This window comes from Poromitra crassiceps (genome assembly GCF_964638095.1).
Source record: "Poromitra crassiceps genome assembly, chromosome: 10".
In the NCBI taxonomy this organism is placed as follows: Eukaryota; Metazoa; Chordata; class Actinopteri; order Beryciformes; family Melamphaidae; genus Poromitra; species Poromitra crassiceps.
In genome coordinates this window covers 22772975-22791994 of record NC_139631.1, presented here as the reverse complement: position 1 = coordinate 22791994, position 19020 = coordinate 22772975, and the positions used below count along the sequence as shown (strand labels likewise).

At 46.1% G+C, this 19020-nt stretch overlaps 1 protein-coding gene across 2 annotated transcripts in view; it reads right to left on the bottom strand.

Annotated features, from left to right (window-relative positions):
* Positions 1–2966: 2966 nt before the first annotated feature.
* The window catches only part of tcf7l1b (transcription factor 7 like 1b), a 36772-nt gene continuing 20718 nt past the window's right edge, over positions 2967–19020 (bottom strand). Inside the window, exons 4-12 of one of the 2 annotated variants that reach the window (XM_083643885.1) lie at positions 16938–17024; positions 9496–9631; positions 9249–9351; positions 8255–8338; positions 5965–6105; positions 4933–5095; positions 4653–4760; positions 4501–4552; positions 2967–3837 (exon numbers count right to left, since the gene is read on the bottom strand). In XM_083643885.1, the coding sequence (XP_083500011.1) occupies positions 3359–3837; positions 4501–4552; positions 4653–4760; positions 4933–5095; positions 5965–6105; positions 8255–8338; positions 9249–9351; positions 9496–9631; positions 16938–17024 (1353 nt within the window). In that variant the 3' untranslated portion in view covers positions 2967–3358. The remainder of the gene's footprint in view (positions 3838–4500; positions 4553–4652; positions 4761–4932; positions 5096–5964; positions 6106–8254; positions 8339–9248; positions 9352–9495; positions 9632–16937; positions 17025–19020) is intronic. The other variant, XM_083643886.1, reaches the window with a different exon arrangement.

The following is a 19020-nucleotide window of genomic DNA, read 5'->3' as shown; positions in this document are numbered from 1 at the left end:
TTCACTATTATGAGAATACTATACGAATATTACAATGATTCTTCACTCAGGTGATGGGGCCCATACACATCTCAAAATAAAGGACAAAAGGCTGTTTCTCTCAGCCAGTGGGTGTACAGTAGCTTGGCTTTGCCCAGATATTAAGAGAGGATAATCATCGAAATGTTAATTGGAGGTGTTTTACATCTCAGCTGGAAGCGGGGGACCTGTGGATTCCTGTAATGAATATGTCTTAATTGTGGCAGGCTATTTGACATTTGAAAAGTCAGACGATCCCTCTCATTCCTGACACCTATTTGCATTTCCATCTTTAAGGTCAAATGGGTATGAATAATACATTAAGGAGGTTCTTAAGCTCACAGCCAGCCATATCTATAGTCACAAAGACACCAGCTGAGTCTTGCTAAGCTCTGTGAGTGTTAGAGAAACAATCAATTAATAATATCACTTTGGAAAACCACACATGAAGCAAACACATATCATTCCCCAATTCCTATTAGTATGACTATTAAGGTCGTGAAATCAATGGAAAATACAATAGTGCCCTTCTCTGAGATTGGCACTATAGTCTAGTTCTGAATCTGAAGACAATGACATTAACCTATTCATGTTCATCTGCAATATTGTGTGGACATTTAAATATGTCCGGCGATGGCTGTCTTTCTCTTTTATTCAGCAGATCACTTGCCGTTTTAAAGAATTGTGAGACTTCTCAAATGGCCAGCCCAGTTGACAGTTCTTAATTCAACGTCACACATGTGAGATATCAAAGGGTTAACCTGGAATAAATTCAAGATCAAAGGAAGGCCCAAAAAAGAACCTTGGCAAGAGATTGGAAGAATTTAATGAGCAAAATTAACATGTATTAAATCTGACCTCGTGCTTACATGGCAGATGTTGAGTAGCGAGGCAACCAAATACATTATTAGGTCAACAGTGATGTATTACAATTTGAGAGGTGCATCTGAACTACGTATCAGCTATTTCAATTAAAATAGAAGTCTATTCTATTCCTTTCTCTAGCACGAACTTCCCATTAGCAACTCCATGTCAAAACTGAACAAGAAGCCCATGCTTTTATAAACTCGTTAAAATAGTGCATACACACAACAGGATAAACAGATTATGAATCTATTAACTATTCCGTTTTGTTGTAAAGGACATATTTTAATCATTTCCTTCCACGAAATAACACTTGTAAAAATAAATAAGCGTGCAGGTAAGGAAATGTGCTGGCAGAGAGACATTGCTTTGCTTCAAAACGACCTGGAATAACCGGTATATTTGAAGTCATTCGCTTGGAGACTCGCAGCTTCATAATGGAGGGATTGTCTTTGGAGAATTGAACATTGCAGTAGATGTATGGCCTTGAGGAGACAGATTGGCTGGCTGTTTTGACAACTCATTACGTGTAATTTCAGTGACGGATTGGTGAAGTGGCTCCGAGTAGGCAGCCGAGGCACCAGAGTCTTATGGCTTCTGCCTGCAATGATGTAAGACAGAAAAGGCAAACAAGCAAAGACTTATTATGGCTAATGATTTGCTTAAAACAGAGTGGGGAGACTGACAGTTTGGTGCCTCACCGTGGGGCCAAAAAGGAAACAGATCCATAGTCCACCTGTCTGCGGTTTTAAATCCGCAGCAGCAAGATGCCAGTCTGTGAGAGTGGCAATTTTTGTCTGATGACATTGACCTTTGAGGCTGTCACAGGCGGATATAAGTGGCGGATAATAATATCTCCGTACGACCATTCACCATTTAATAACTTTGCATTATTAGCCTACATCTTATCGTTTAGAGTGAATTCCTACAAATGTATGACATTTGTAACATCATTAGTATAGCATCTATAACCTTCGATCACTTAGCTTAAGCCGCCCAAAAAAACCTGACCTTTCAATCAGCATGCTGTTGTAGCTTTTATGGATGAGCTGATTGTGCCTAATGGTGCTACGCTCTGTGCTAGCTCAGCTTTATCTGTCAAACTAGCATTCTGAACGGGCCAATCAGCTGAAAGACAGTTGAACAGCAGCATTTCCCCGGCGCTATAGATCCTCATAGGTGAGATGCTGGCCAGGTCTAAGCCTAATATCTGTGTGTGTGTGTGGGTGGGGGGGGGGGGGGGGGGTCCAGTGTGCTCATCTAAGCCGGTCCCCCCGCTCCAACATAATTGGTCCATCCCTGGCACTACTCCTCATCTCCAAAGCCACCAAAAACTGTAACCTACCTTGTGTATTTTTCACTAATTGAATTGCCTAATGAGGTCCCAGGGGCTACATCCCATTACCTCTGAGTTAATTAAAGCCTTAGCAGTGTGCCAAACGGTGAATAAAGATGCAGGAAAAGTGTAAAGAGGAACAGGGTTCGGTGTGCCGGGGAGGGGGCTGACCTGCTTTTCTGTCGTTGTTATGGGACTCTGTATTCCAAGAAGGAACAGATGCCTATTGTTTTATTTGTATTTATTTTTGGCTTTAAATTTTGTTACCCTGGTTCAGACTCATTTTCCAGTGTGGTTAGCCTAAATTCGGCTTATTAAACATTAAACTTGATTGTGACTCCCTGCCACTGTCAGCAAGGATTTCATGAAGATGTTCTTGTTTAGATGTAGAGACAAATAAGAAAAAACAATTATGTCTGCTAAGAATCTCTGCTGCAAAACCAAAACCATTCTATAAAAGTAACAGGTGTGTCGTGGACTTGTATTTATTTTCAATGTGACTTTAGTAAAACTGTAAAGCTCCCTATGGCTACATTCTAAATACCTACAAAAGGCAGCTATTATCAACTTGTAATATGTTGTGGTCACAATTATGGGAATAATAACCAAAACCACAATACCTTGTTAAAGAAAATGCTCCTTATTAAGTCACTAAACGTGGTCTAAAGTGCATGTGAAAACAGAGAATGAGACATTTCTTTTAAGAAACAATTTCAAATGTTTATTTAACATGTCAAAGAAGGGGGCACACACTTGAGAATTGAAAAGGGGGCTGCAATTATTGGCCAGTACTATGACTTAAAACTTAATACTAACATTAATCAAGTTTTGGCTAGAAAGAGAATGTGTTTTTGTTCCTTTTTGTTTTTATAAAGAAACGTTATGTACATTGGTTCTTTTATACAAGAAGTTCCTTGGATAAATGCATCAAAAAGAAACCAGTTCTGCAGTAAACTTTACAAAAAATACATTTTGTTTCATTGAGAGATGTAGAAAAGGTCGACGATCAAATATTGACCAATAATATTTCTTCCTTTTCATTATTTAGAAAAAAAGTTGTTCTAATACCTATTTGAAAGAAAAGCAATATACAGCACAATAAATGGGGAGAAAATTGCTTTTTTTTTTTTTTTTGCACATTTAGTCATTTGATTTGGTAACCAGGGAGAGGGGCTGCGACTGGTACAGGGCGTGATGGGAGTGGAGGGCCGCCTGGTGGAACGGGGAGGGGGGGGACAGCATGGAGTGGTGCAGGGAGGCGAAGGGGATGGGCCGGGTGAGGATGGGCGTGGTCGGATGGCTACCTGAACAGCCAATGGGGATGGAGATGGTGTGGTGAGAGGAGGAAGAGGAGGAAGAAGATGAGGAAGAGGAGGACGAGGATCCATGATGCTTCCCGGACAGGAAGCTGTGGCTCATGCGTCCCTCGGGCTTGGTGGTGAGGGACAGTGGCTGGGCCTGCTCTGAGTGGGTGGCGGCGGGAGCGGCCGGGGACGCCAGTGCCGCCGAGGGAGTGGCGGGCGAGTCCAGCATGCTGCCGTGGGACGAGGCGGGACTGTCGCACATCTTCTCCGAGGGCAGGTACTGCACACACTGCTTCTTGGTTCTTATCGAGAAGTCTGGAGGACCAAACAAAAACAAAGGAGCTCAATTATGGATTTGCTGTTGGCAAAAAAAAAAAAATCTGGTACACCCCCCTCAACGCTGCCGGCGACATAACTGAACGCCGGTTGTTAAAACGGTGAGGATGATTGCAGCAGAAGGTCGAAAACAGAGAGGATTCAACTCTGTTTGAAAATAAAGTCCAACGCGGGGAGTGGAACATGATGTTGAACATATTCATATGATATGCATGTGTGATGCAAAAGCACACAAAAAAATTAATAATAATAATAATATCACTATGATCAAACAAACATGTGACGCTGGCTGAACATTAAAAACGTGCACTGAAATGAGGCTGGAGCGCTCTGTTAGACCGCAATGCAGACTGCAGCGCTCTCACCATTACACAACAGCAGACATACCTGCCACTATTAGCACTGAAGCTCATATGCTGCTTGTCAAAGTATAGAGGGAGGAGAGAAGTTAGTATAGACGTGTTAGTGAAGGAAAGGATCCATGCCAAAAAGAAGAGTTAAGTAAGAAAATAAAAATTAAAGTGTCACGAGTTGCTTGGGCCCCATCTGTCACCGTGTCTTATCTTCAACAGTTTTCCCCCACTATCCCAATTTGACAAGAAAAGAGGCACAGAAGAAGGTCAGAACGAGAAGACCTCTTACCCTCTGGTGTTGAGTCTGGTTTATTATCTCGCTTCCTCTTTTTCCGCTTTCCCTGTGCAGATCAACAAAACAATGTGGTCAGAGGGGGGGGGGGGGGAAGAAAGAAAGTCAACTGCCACACCACCACCCACTTCACTCATGCTCCTACTCACATAGTTATCTCGTGCTGACCATCCTGGGTACAGCTGGGAGTGGAGTTGCCTCTCTTTCCTCGCCAGCTCGTAGTATTTGGCTTGCTCCTCTCTGGTTAGGGAATGCCACTGTAGACACACAGGCATAACCCATATCAAAGGATTGGTAAAAGTGTGGACTAATGCACACAGATGCGCGCACATGCACACACACGCGCACGCGCACACACACACACACACACACACACACACACACACACACACACACACACACACACATCTATGTCTATACTCTGCTTACCCGTCTACCCAGGATCTGGTTGATGGCGGCGCTCTCTTTCAGAGTGCACTCGGCCACTACTTTGGCCCTCATCTCCTTCATGTACAGCATGAAGGCGTTCAGCGGCTTCTTGATATGAGGCTTCTTGTCCTCTTCTTTCTTGGGAGGCCCGGGGGATTTCCTGCTAATCCAACACATTTGACAGATGCTTTGAATGAGCCGTGACTGGCCAATATGAGTTGAGTTAAGTTCAGTTCAGTTCAGTTCAGTTAAGTTGAGTTAATCAATCAATCAATCAATCAATCAATCAATCAATCAATCAAAACTTTATTCCAGACTCAAGGTCCATATAAAAAGACATACAACACTAAAAAGTTAAGTTAACAGATGCTTTGAATGGGCCGTGACTGGCCAATATGCGACAACAAGAGTAAACACTGTGCGTCAACCATAAAGAATCTTTAATATATAAGGGCGTGTGTCCATACAGCGTCTGTTTTTTTTGGTGTGGATGAAAACACTGTCCAAGCACTTTTTGTGAGGAGAAATAAAAAGTGGGTGATAAGGTCACATGCTGCTAGCTCACTAAGCAGCTGGTTAGCACAGCAGACACGACAGTGTTGTGCAGCAAGCAAAGGCTTACCAGCTATTTCCAATACATGTCCCGTATCCATACTGCCTTTAAGATCGCTGTTACAGTAACGGAAATGCACTCATTACAATGTCCTACTTCTCCACCGCCGCAACTTTTGACTTTCTCCATATTTGTTGTTGCTGTGGACAGTATGGGAAACCAGCGTCTCTGTCATTGCGATTGGTCGGCCGGGAAAACGCGGTTCACATCACCCGGCGCTTTTCTGAAAAGTTTTCTCAGCTTTTGAAAGCGCTCGGGGGGGAAATAAAAAATGCCGACTGCAATGCTTTTCTCAAGCGGCCGCCTTTTGTGCGTCTGATTCCCATTGCTCTTAATGAAAGGAGGGCGCTGCCACTCAGAAATCACTCTCTATGGGCACACGCCCTGCGATGACGCTGTATGTCTGCAGTCATTCTTACGCATGCATGGAGGGGCTGATGTGGTCTCCGTTGGGCTCCTGCTTGATGATTGGAGAGACGATGGCAGGATGGGGGATGCCGGTCTGGTGGAGGCCGTGCGGAGAATGCATCATGTGGGGCGAGAAGCGACTGGACACCAAGCTGAGGGCAAAAGGAAGGCAGCATTTTAACAGTGACCCTCCGCTAACGTGACTGAAAGGCTTTGGACTAACTTGCCACATCGCCTCGCTGCCTCGGCCTTCAGTCTGTCTAGACTAAAATTCACACACAATCAGTTACATGCTTTGGTTTTTGTTCAAATAAAGACTTTTTCAAAAGCCCCTTTATTCAGCCGTGGCTTCGGGAAAAGTGGAGTGTGTTGTTACCATGGCGACAGCATGGCCGTGACACCTGAAACCACTTTCCTCACCACACGTTCCAGACCGTGGAGGGCGTTCGACAGCCGTCTACACAGAACACCTTCACAAAGTGTCTCTCCCACTTTCCAATTGTTAATACAATGGGGCATTGTAACAGACAAAGGGGGAAATTAAGTCCCGTACACCTCTATCACACACTCTTGTTAAATTCATGCTAGATTGGAAAATTCCTCTGTTTTGCAAAGTCTTGTAAACTGCTCCGCAGACTGTCATGAGTCACAACACACAGCCTTAATGTGCGTCCAGAGACATTACCTTGTGCTATAGATGCCTCTCTCTGCATCACAGACCCAATGCTACCTCAATTACAGAAGCTTTTCTAGCTACTGTTAAAGGGAGAGGCCTGTTTACATGGTGAAAGATACTTTGGTAAGGGCTAAAGAAGCAACACGCTCAAGCCGTGTCCAGATGACAAAAACAGATGTTTTGACTGCTCACTCAATATTCACGTTTTGATTGTGCACCAATAACCAGCCCTACATCAAGTAGGCAGTCTCCAAACAATGCAATATTATAAAAACATATCTGTGGGAATGAAGGGGTTAATATAAATTAATTTCCATTTCACCTGAGATGCATTTGACAGTTCTCCCTACGTTAACAAGGGGGTGCCATCGCTTTCCTCTGGGAATAAACAGAAGCCTGCAGTATTTTTATAGACTCGGTGGCTGTCTGATAAATCACTCACTGCTGATCCACGTGATGCGAGTGCAGTCAGGCTCAAAATGTTGAAAATATTGCCCGTGTTATCATGGAAATTGCAGTATTATGCAGGCTTATTGTCTGTCCATAGGATTTAACCCTTCAAATCCATCATCTTAACATTCGTTTAGTTTTAGCTGTACCTGTCAAATTACCATCGCAGGCCACGGAATGCCATTTCCCTCCAAATCAAATTCTCTGGTTAACATTTCAAATTAACATTAATTTTGAATTCTTACAATTCTGAGGTGCAGTAAGTGCCCTAATTTATGCCCTAATTTAATTTTGAGGCATAAAATTGTATATTAGACAAAGGGGTGTTATTCTGGTGTGCTTAGGGGAGTGTGTCAGTGTCTTCGATTGTTTCAGTCCATCTTATAGTTTGGCTGTAGCTACAAATGCTATTGATCACAGAGGCCCTTCTGAATATTTCATTTCATACAAACACCGGAAGGCTCGCTACAAATCTTTCCAATTTTGACAGAGGGTCAGAGAGTTAAGTCTGATGGGACTTGTAGTTTCAGATGAGCTTTGATTTGTCCCAATCGATTCTCAGCCCTTTCATCTTTGTGCGTGCGTGCGTGTGTGTGTGTGTGTGTGTGCGTGCGTGCGTGTGTGTGTGTGTGTGTGTGTGTGTGTGTGTGTGTGGGTGTGTAGTGTGGAGTGGCTCAGAACATTGGCCTGACCACAGAAGTTTAGCTCTGAGAGAAAAGACAGAGAGAGCTGTCTGAAGAGAGGGCTAGTGAATGCCAATAGCATGTTCAGTCTATTTAAGAGGCTCAACTTGTCTCTGATAGACTTAGACTTCGCATTCCTTTGTAGTCCTGAACCCCACTGGCTGCCCCTGATCTGATGTGTCAGAAGAGGAAAGTAACATTGGACCTGTTAATGTTGGGCAATTTTGCCTGAAACCCCATTTTACATATCTGCCAGAGAGATATCAAACACCCAAAATAAGATTCAGGCTATTTCCTAAAAATATTGCCTCGGCCAGTTTTTATGTAAATAATGTCCATTTTAAATTATTCCATTTCCTTTAGCTTTAACAGTGTTTAAAAGGCCTGGCAAAGAAAGCAGGCGACATGTGATTACAGCATGTCATTTAAGCAGCAGATATTGGATATCTCCCTTTGGGAGGGTGGGGGTGTTGCTGAACATGAGCCACTCACCTGGACATGGACGCATTCATTGCTAGCGCTGGATAGGGGTGACGGAATCCCCCCGGGGGGATGGAGTACATGGGCTGGCCCTGCCTGGGAGAGAGAGAGAGCGAGAGCGAGAGAGAGATAGAGGGGGGGGGGGTGAGAGAGAGGGAGAGAGAGAGTGTAATGTGGATCAAACACAGCTGACAGCTAACCCACCAGCACTAATCCTCTACTCATCAACTCAAATCCCCTGCTTGCGGAACAGCACCGTTGCAATTGATTACAAGACCCGTAGCAAAACCCATAAATGTTCATAACTCTTCCTGGTAAACCCCCAGATTTTAATGTATTATTGTTTTGATATGGTACACCTGCACCTAGACTAGGGAGCATAAACAGTACAAAAACAACTACAACAGTGGCCTATAGTGAAAGCTGCGGGTCAATTTGATTGGCTGGGTTAACAGACGTGTGACAGGCAGCACTCAAAGAGTTATGGGGGACCACGGTTGGTGCGCGAACACCTGAATGTCCTCAGAGTGTTTTACCAGACACCAGCGTTCGTCTCCTCTTACCAATTTATCGCTCTTGCCTAAATGTTCATGCTATTCATTACCAAAACCAAAGCTCACTTTCCTTACTAACCTGAACACAACAGTAATTGTGCTTGCCCAAACTTGAACACACCCTAAGTAGTTGTTTTAAGGTAGCCACTAAGATAACAACGTTCATTAGGTCATATTAATACTTCTGTAGCCACTGAACTAACAATGTTCATTAGATAAAAATTAATACTTTTGTGATAACACACCACTTCATAGCAGCTGACCAAACAAGCAAGCACATAAAATATGTCCTGTATACCTGCCGCAATTAGTTTCTTCGATAAGGCCATGTTGATACAGTTTTAGAAATCAACATAATATTCTGACATTTAAATTGACTGCACCAATAGATCAATTCTTAATCATCCGGAACAAAACAGATGTGGAAAGTGCTGACAATAAAAGTAACTCACTGTGGCACCAGCCAGCCCAGAGGGTGTGGGATCTGACCCACGGCGCCGGGAGACAGGGGGTAGTACGGAGAGAGCTCCGACGGGTGAGGCGTCCGGGGAATACCTGCAGGTGTCAGACAGGACGACAAGCTTTAACACACACACACCTGTTTTCACAGGTATGGGGGGGGGGGGGGTCCGACAAACCCACGTAATGATGTGAATGGAAGTCTGGCTTAACAACACGTCCGTCCGCCAGGCAGCTTACCTGTCTTTGGGTCTAGGATCTCCGGGGAGAGGTGTGAGGGCGGCGTGCCCGGGGAGAAGTGTTCGTTGCTGTAGGTGATGAGGGGAGTGAGGGGGTGGACGTGGTGGGCATGCTGCACCACGGGGACCTTGTTGGACTGCAGAGAAGACGAGAGCAGAGTACAGAGTTTATGAGGCTTCTGTCAAATCACGTTGAAAACATAGCGATACAGTCACCTCTGTGTGATGCATGAGAGGTGACACGCGTACAGCTCAGTAGCGTGTGTGAAACCGTCAGACGTATCACCCTGCTATATATATATATTGCGCACGATCATTAGGGCGAATCGGAGCCATCCGATTCGTGTGTGTGTGTGTGTGAATGCCATTGCCCTGCATGGTAAACAACACAGTCTGTGCGTGTGACAAGTCCCTGTGATGCAATCTGGACCGGCACCAAGGAACACTAAGAAGCCTTGCGGACACATGCCAAGACCATTACGGTCATTTGGTGGAGGAGAGGACTGTTTGTTCAGTCCAACAAGAAAAACAACAGCGCCACCAGTCCAAAAGTCACACCAGCAACCCACAAACAAACACACACAATCAGCCTAAGGTAAACTGAATACTCATAAACAACTGAAAACATTATCTGCTGCACATTTTGTCAGCAGTCCACTGATGGGAAGCAGTTGCCCTGGCTTATATCATGTAAACTGCCACTTTATAGATGAAGCTATCAATTAAACAGTTTGCCAGTGAAAACACAGGCAACAGCATGATGGGGGGGGGGGGGGGGGGGGGGGGGGGTTGGGAATAGAAAGTCCAGGGATGAAACTTTTTTCCTTTCTCTTTTGCAGCAGTCACCTTATTGCTTGAGCTTGAGCTTGGTGCTGCGCTGACAAAGTGCAGATGCCCGAGCGCCGCTTTACGGCCGCGCGCAGGATTACGAGTGGATGAGGATGCCGGAGACAATAATAATAATAACCAACGTCTCTACTTTCATTAGCTCGCGTTCAACCTCTCAGTCATTTCCCCTGGCTGCCCCGCTGAATAGAGCACTTGTTGGCTCAACTTGTCACATGGGAGGGTCAGGGGTGGGGTGGTGGCGGGGTGGGGTGGGTGGTGGTGGAGGGGGGGAGAAAGGAGTCTTGTTCCTCCAGCCTAACCTTTCTTCAGTATCCCTCCCCACCCCCTTCTCTCAACCTCTCTCCAACGTGCTCCGCTAGCGAACAAGGTTTGCATTGAGGCTTCTGTACGCTCTCTTGCTTAGAATTGTTCCAAATCTTAGCTTACTTTTTTTTTTTTTTTTTTTTTTTAAGGAAGGTCCAACAACCTTTTCCTCCTTTTTAAATCCTCAGCAAACTTGTTTCTCCCACGTCTAAAGCACACACTTTGATTCTGCTAATGCCAGATGCAGCCAGGGAAAATATTGACCAGTGTGAAACCAGACTATATTAAGATCACTTCATTCACAGCGGGGCTTTATGTTGTCTCTATACCTAGAGCGTATAAGGTCAATGCAAAGGAAGATGATTACATATGACAGAGAAAAGCCTTTGAAAAAACAAGTTGACTGACGAGGTGGAAACCCCAGGTCCCACATGTCATGTATATTTCAGTTGTACTTTGTTCTTCTACTTCATGTACAATGTGCTGGAATTTTCCCTATATTGTGGGGGGGGGGGGCTGTGTGAGACCTCTAGACCTGGATGCCAACACATTTTGGGAAGCAGTTCAGTGAGAATTCGAAATGATGCCTATTAATGATTCATATCCTGGAATACACCAATCGTATGTTTGCTCTGAACACATTTCTAAGTTGGGATGAGGCACGAGTTTCAACATTGCTCTGCCTTCCAGCCAGGCAGGCCAGTGGAACACGGAGTCAAATGGAGTGCGCAGGTTGTACATATGCAAAACTATTTGGACCTGCTGCATCCTACCTGCTCAACTCATCTCCAGAGAGGAGACGTTGTCCATTAGAGACAGAGATGGTTCCCTCATCAAGTGGATTCCTCTCTCTCTAGTCTAAACCACAACAATTTGGAGTGGCTGAAATTATGCATTATCATCAAAACCGATTATTCCAAGTTCATTCAAACTAATGAAGTTCTCCAGAGAGGACTGTGAACACACCAAAAAAGCGGTTATGTAAAAAATTGAAAAACTAGACTAATGGGCTCAATGGTGGCTTCAAAACTAAACACTAACGCATCAATAGGTTCATTCAGCTGCTTTATGTGCAGAGCTAATATTCCTCCAGCCCATGACAGCTTCATACGCCTGGTTTCATGATCCACAGCAAGGTGTAATAAGGAAACCACATGGAACACGAGCCGTGTTTTAAATATAAACAACACGGACGTGACAGCGCGCAGCAGAAAGAGCGACCTGGAACCCAGATGGTATCTACATCGACGGGCAGAAACCACGCTCGTTACATAGACGGACTTGTTGAAAACAGGTCTGCAGGATAGCATAAATACCTCACAGCTAGCATGTAACAACACTGGTGACTGGTGGGCTATTAAGAGCAAAGTGGGCACATAGTAGTAGTAGGATGATGATGGAAAAAAAAAAAGGGGGCAAAAAGTTGCTGAGCCGGTGCGGAGAAAAGATGTCTGTCTGCTAAGAGGTTCTGAAGCTAAAGAGGCCGAGGTGGCAGTACCCCGCCGCCCGGGACGTCCAACTTGGAACGGCGCTAAGAAAAGCAGCGTCCTTGGTCAATGTGGGTGGAGGGGTGGATTTCATTCAAGCAAACATGTTTTTGGATCCTGCACATCTGAATTGAATTACTAGGCAAACAGCCGATGGGGAAGAGAGCTCAGAACAAACTGAATAACCCCGTAGTTGTGTGTGTCTTTCTGCCAGGGCCATTCTGGGTGGGAGGCTCAGAGGCCTTTCAAAACTCCAGGAAAGACAGGCTGAAAAGAATGCCTGGCATGCTGAGAAGTCCCAGCCTTGTTTGTCAACGCCAACAGGAAGCGGACGTGAGAGAGAGAGCGGAGCGACCGTGTCGTATGCCTTTAGAAAATCAGCCACGCCAAAAGCGCCACGCCATTCATCACAGGCGACTTGGGATTTTACGTCTGGTCGTGGTCACCGCCTCTGAAAGGGTCAATGGCGGTGATATTCCAGGTCAGAATAATATGGCGCTGCTGCGGTGTCGGATTACTGGGAGCGGGTCGGTGGTGGAGCGAGTGTCCACTGTGATCATTAAATGAAGTGAGAGGTCACTCACACACAGGCAGCACAGCGTGTGTGGACACAAACACGGACAGAGCGCAGCGGGGTGTATTCCAAAAATGACTATTTTTACACTGCTAAATTTTCTCTTTCAGAAAAAAATGGCACTGATATCTCTACTTGAAATGAATGGTTTGCTGAACTTCACTCGTGGACTCATTCAGTGATCCTACATTTGAGAGTGTTCATGTTCTGAATTTGAGTGGAATCAAAGCCTGGAATCCATATCTTCCATTCGTGAAGAAGATCTGGTCTCTGCAGTGGCCCGGTTGGACTGCAGCAGACCTCGGCTCCCATCAGTATTCAGTTCAGGCCTCCTAAAGCCTTTGATTTCATGATGGATCCTGCTTGTTCACTGCCTAATGCAAAATGAGAACGTCTCCCACAGGACTCCCAGTCAAAAGCTCTGTCGGAAAAATGGGTGGAAAGCGAGTATATGTCTCACTGTGAGGAAACGGAAAAAAGGCGCATCATTTTCGGTTCATATCTGGGCAGAAAAACAGCCGTACGCTCCGACGCGTTGAAAAGTGCAATGGGGACACTTGAAGGGAGACAAAAGGCATGTGTGGAATGCTGCTCGAGACCTTCAGCCACTTCAATTCACTTCAACAAGCTGGTGACTAAGCGACTTATGACACGCTGACAAGGCCGAGGTCTCTGCTCGCCCTGATCGCTCCAGACAGTAACACAATATTGAGACAAAGAGGGGGTTTCTGTCAAAGTGAAGACCAGGCCATATCTGTGTGAGTGAGCCCTGATCTGATAAGCCACTGTGGGACAGACACTCAGGTCAGTGCTACCTCGTTATAGACTCACAGCTCCTTTTAATCCAGCATAATAGTACTAGTCACTATAGCCAGTGACGGCCACAGAGAATGGGCCTCATGGACCAATCAGACTGAATGAGCTCAGTGAAAGGAAGTATGCAGCCCTGACAGCATTATCAACATGGTGGAGATGACTGAATTGGTACGTTGTGGTGATGAGTACTATATGCACATAATGGAGACAGCAGATCCGCCTCTCCTCCCTCCCTCTCCTCTCCTCCCTTCCTCTCCTCCTCCCCTCCCTCTCCTCTCCTCCATCCCTTCCTCTCCTCTCTTCCTCTCCTCTCTCCTCTCTGGTCCAGCTCGGCCAGTACTGATGGACTGACAAGTTCCCCACACTGCATCACCTGGCCCTGCAGCGCCTTTGATGTATTATTTATGAAGAGGCAGCCCTCTGAACACAAGCGCTGATACGGGGGTTTACGGGTGCCCTATGTGTGTGTGTGTGTGTGTGTGTGTGTGTGTGTGTGTGTGTGTGTGTGTGTGTGTGTGTGTGTGTGTGTGCGTATTCATACAAAAGTGTGTTCCCATCCCTTCTTCCCAATCCTCCCACCACCACCACTACCACCGCCGCCATTACTACCAAAAGCAATACCAACTGAATGCTAAACAAACCTGTCTGTTGAATAATTGAGGATCTCAGGCCAGAGCCGGCTCCGGATTAGCATACAGGCCTTATGGACCCAATCTGCACAGTGACAGGACAGCCTTTCCCTGGACTTTCGCCTGCACCCAAGGCTCTGATTTCTATTTGACGTCCTCCTCTCCTCTCTCTCTGTCGCTCCACGCGGGGCCAGCAGTTCCTCTCTCTCTCGCTCCACGCGGGGGCGGGGCCAGCAGCGCGAGTGGACGAGTCAAAGCACACGTTACGCACTTTCGCCGATAACAATGCGGCGCTCTCTGTAGGCGTCGTCGGCAGGAAACACTCTCTGATCTCATAAAGGAGGAGAAATCGGAAAAGATCAACGTTGTCATCGTCTGATGGCTCGCTGTAGTGCAGCCAGGAGATAATTTATTAATCAGACTGAGCAGCAGACCTTATCAGTAAGCTAACGCTACGCCTTGTATGCACATGATATATAAGATATACATGATGCGTGCCTATAAGCAGATTCCGCATAATCAATAGTGGAGAAAACAATGCCAGTCAGGCCATCGTGCAGAAAAACACACACACACTCCAAAACACAACGTTGTGAGATTTAACACATGCTCGCGAAAGCATGAGGAGGAGTACAGGTGTGCTTGAGAAGGGCCTGCCTGTCTGTCTGTTGGTGTCTGGTGACTGAGCCCTCCTCAGGTCTCTCTCTGGCTCGTGTTGGCCCTGGGCAGTAATCCCTGGCCCCCTGTGTGTGCCCATCCGCTCCCCCTGCTCTCATTAGTGCAGTGTTGGGGGCCTGGGGAGCCTGCAGGCCTGGGGAGAGCCAGCCTGCTGCTCCCTCCCCACTCCCTCTCTCCTCCTCTGCTGGAGTAATGAGCCCATAATCAGCCTGGCTCCCTGTCAGCAGCACACCAGAGGGCCATGTGGGCCCAGGGCCCAGTGTGGGGGGCCATGTGTGGGCTCAGGGCCCAGTGTGGGGGGTAAGGGCACAGCGGGGCGCTTGGCACTCTCTCTCTCTCTCTCCTGCCTGGCAGGAGAGAGACACCCGGGTACACCGTACCCGGGATTAGAGCTTCCACATCACACATCAAATGACCCTTTAGTCACACATCAGCAGATCCAGCAGCACGCTGACTTCCTCTTTGTGGTCACATGATGAAAGCTCGCCGTTATACTTTACTTTCGCTGAGCTTTGTTGCCTCTTCAAAAGAAATAAAGATTTTGCATTATATTAATTTGATAAGATAATGTCATCCCATATTTTTTATCTGGCAATTCAAACTCTTCATTTGAACTATCATGTCCTATCACCTTCCTGTCCTGGACGATTCATTTGGAACTTGAGGTGCCCAGTCATTATAGCAGTGCCATTTCATCAATTCATCAATTCTTGTAGCCCTTATTGTCCACATCTTCCTGCGAACTGCCATGACATATTTGATATCATCATGAAGTGTGCAAGCTGAAACTGCATTGAATCGATCAATTCAAATATGAACAAGCCAGACTATGCGGACGACAGAATGAAGCCTATACAGTACATGTTAGCTATAAAAGGGTTTAAATAACATTCACCACATTTTGATAATGGGTAAAATGTGCAGGAAAAGTTCCATATACCTAAGGAGAGTAAATATTTCACTAAACAAAAGTTCAAACCAACATTTTAAAACAAGAGAGACAATTAAAATGTCTCCCTGAAAACAGTTAAATCCCCCATTCAATTTCTCTGAGATAAAGGTCAAACAAATAAAGACAACAAGCTGACACAGAGGACAGAGCCAGATGAAGTTTCCTTCAAAGTGAAATGCTGGAGCAGCAGCCGTGGAAAGACAACCTCCTCGTCAAGTCGTCGACGCACTATTTAATTTCCTCCTAAATCAACTGACATTATCCATCCATTGTTCTGACTGCTTTTCTTTGTTTTATTCCCTACAATATGGACTCGTGCATTTCATAATGTTACATTTCATAATGTTACGTTTCATAAATGTTACACATTGAAGTCGATACATTGAAATGACTTGGCTGACAGGAGCAAAACACAGCACAGCAGCTGCTGTGTCCCACAGACAAATCACGCCTGCCCAGAGTGTCACTGACAGGTCAGCATAATATTGTAATAAAATATCTTTAAGTGGCTTCCAATTGAGGCTGCAGTCAGCCACAGAGCGGCCCTGGTATTCCCATGAGGCAAACGCCATTCCCTACACAACAGCTTCCCATTCACTGTGTGTTCAATGAGGACTTTGTCATGTGCATCATTGCAATTAGGAGATCCAGCGAATCCACCACAACCTCAAGGCACGTCTAGCCAGGATATGTAAGGTCAACAGTTGAGCAAGAGTGGCTGTGTTCGCCTGCAGCGCCAACACCACTTCCCGAAAACAGAGAACACTCTGATACGATCAAACAGGTGATACGCTGGTCGCTCTGCACATCATCACAGAACGTCAAGCTCCCCAAACGGCTGTTGATGTAACGTTATCAGAGTACAGCCCCTTCAGCAAAACCACACGCCAAACAGGTCTGCTGAGCTCCCGCATTGTGTAGCCACAGTGACACACCGTGATGACTACTTCTCACCTGTGTGGCAAAGCTGGTGAACGGCGAGGTGGTGCCACCTTGACTGATTTATGGACGCCTGAATGTTATTGTGGTAAGGACATAGGGACAGGCTGCAGGGATGTTTGGCACTTGAGGCTACGGGTGCTGGGAGCTGCTAGGGGGGTTGTGGGGGTTGTGGTTCTGGTAATGGACTGATGGCAGGGTTTAGTGTCTGCTTACCAGATGCCCTGGGGTTGGAGATCTTTGGAGGTCTTTTAGTCCTACAGCTCCTGGGACGTCCAAAAGAGGCCATTTCATCTGTAGGTACTGTGGGTGAGAGTGCAAGGAGGAGGCGTGTGAAACAACAACATACACATAATGTAAAGACTCGCAGCAACAACAACAAAAACATGCAGCATTCAACAACATGCATTGGAAGAAAAAAAAAAGTGATCTGAACTGAGGTTCTGCTATGAGACAAACTCCCTAGTATTTACTCTCCGACTGAACCGTATGGGTTGCACCTTTTCCTACAGCGTGTATAAGTGGTGTGAATGGCGTGAAGCCAGCAGAGGAACTCCGACAGACACCTGTATGAGAGCCACATTGCTGCTGGAGCCAGACAGTGAGGTTCTGGCATGCGGGGAGACAGCGATGTGAACCAGCAGACTGGTGGAGGACTGTGAAATTGCCGTTTGTCAAGGAAAAACAAGAGCCCAGCTGTGGGCGCCCATCGCTGAGCGGGTGGGAAGAGACAGCTGGAAGGAAGCCCCATCACCACCAGAGCAGGGAAAGGCTGGGCCCGGGAACGCCACGCTATCTATCTCCTGTCTGTCCTGCTCGATTAGTTTGGCCTTTTGACCCAAACTAAACCAGGCCCAACACCCCCGCCCCCTCATCACTCTCACTATTCTTCATGCTCTTATCAAAGTTATCATAAGCGGTCGTGCGCAATGTTTGCTTTTCCTCCTCCTCGTCGCAGAGCTTTCTCAATGCATTCATTTTTACTGCGGCTGCCGATTCCGATGCAGCCTTCGCCATGCAGTGGGATCTGCATACTCAAAGAGAGGCTGTTACTCCTAGCTATAACTTTTTTTTTGGTCCTTCAGCAATGAAGATAGCATGGAGCCAGAGCTCCAAAAGCTCAACCATCTGGTTTATGAATCAGTTTAAATACCGGATACAGCAGATTGTCATGCATGTGGATTTTCTCCCTGGTACAATTTCAAATTAATTAAAAGGGTTTTATACGATAGCTTATGTTTTGCTCATGTAGGCCCATGTAGACACACTGTAGAGACATTAGGCTATTGTGCTTCATCTCTTTAAGTTGCCGTTTGGGCATGATGGAATTGTATGGGTCATAAATTGTGTTTGTGAGATCCAGTTGCTGCAGCTACAGCTGTTGATGTGCAAAAAAAACTGTCATTTCATTTATTTATTTTATTCAGCATCGCTTATATGAATTCCAGTAATGCACAAACAACCTTGACATCCACCCATATAGCAAACATTTGGTGAATAGAAAAGACAAGAAGTAGTATTTACTAAAGCGGCGTGGAATACACCAACGTGTTCCTACTTTTCAAAAGTTGGTGCGGATAAACGATGACAAATAAGCAAAGTGGGGGAGTCGTGCATTCAGGGTTTTGATTTTTAAAGCCTCATTCATCACTCGGGGGTTTGTACAGAGGAAGGAAGCTGGGATGGCCGCGGGTTAAAAATGGAAAAGACATTATAGCAGGAGGGGGAACGGGAGAGAGAGAGAGGGGAAAAAAAACATTTTCAGGAATGAGTTTGTCGGAGCAGGGAGAGGGTATTGTTTCCTGACAGCTGGGGTCCAACAGAGCACCGAGGGAGGGGGAAGGGGACCCCTTTCCCCTTCCAAACGGGGGGGAAATTCTTGGAGTTGACATCAGCCCTCTTCATTTTCACTATACTGCTCAAGGCTGAATCGTAGGTTCCAACTAATGGGCCCAAGTCCATACAACTGTCAGGAGGCAGTTGCTTTTAGAGGCTGCTAGCTCCCTATTGAAACTTTACTCTGCACTGTGCATGGGCGCCTAATGAATGCTGCTGCTCTCCGGAGAGACAATCCAAAACAATGCAGTTTTCTCTGTCTAATCTACGTCAATCATGGCTCCTTCCACAAATGAAACGAGCGCTATTGTGAGCGTTTGGTCTAGCCTGGCCGTGCCCACCCCGGCTCTCTCCCACCCCGGCTCTCTCACCACCCAATCCAGCCCTTATTTGACAGCTTCTGCCAGGATTGAGGAACATGCCCCCAGGCACTTTTTTCTAAGCGCCTACTCTCTCTTTTTTT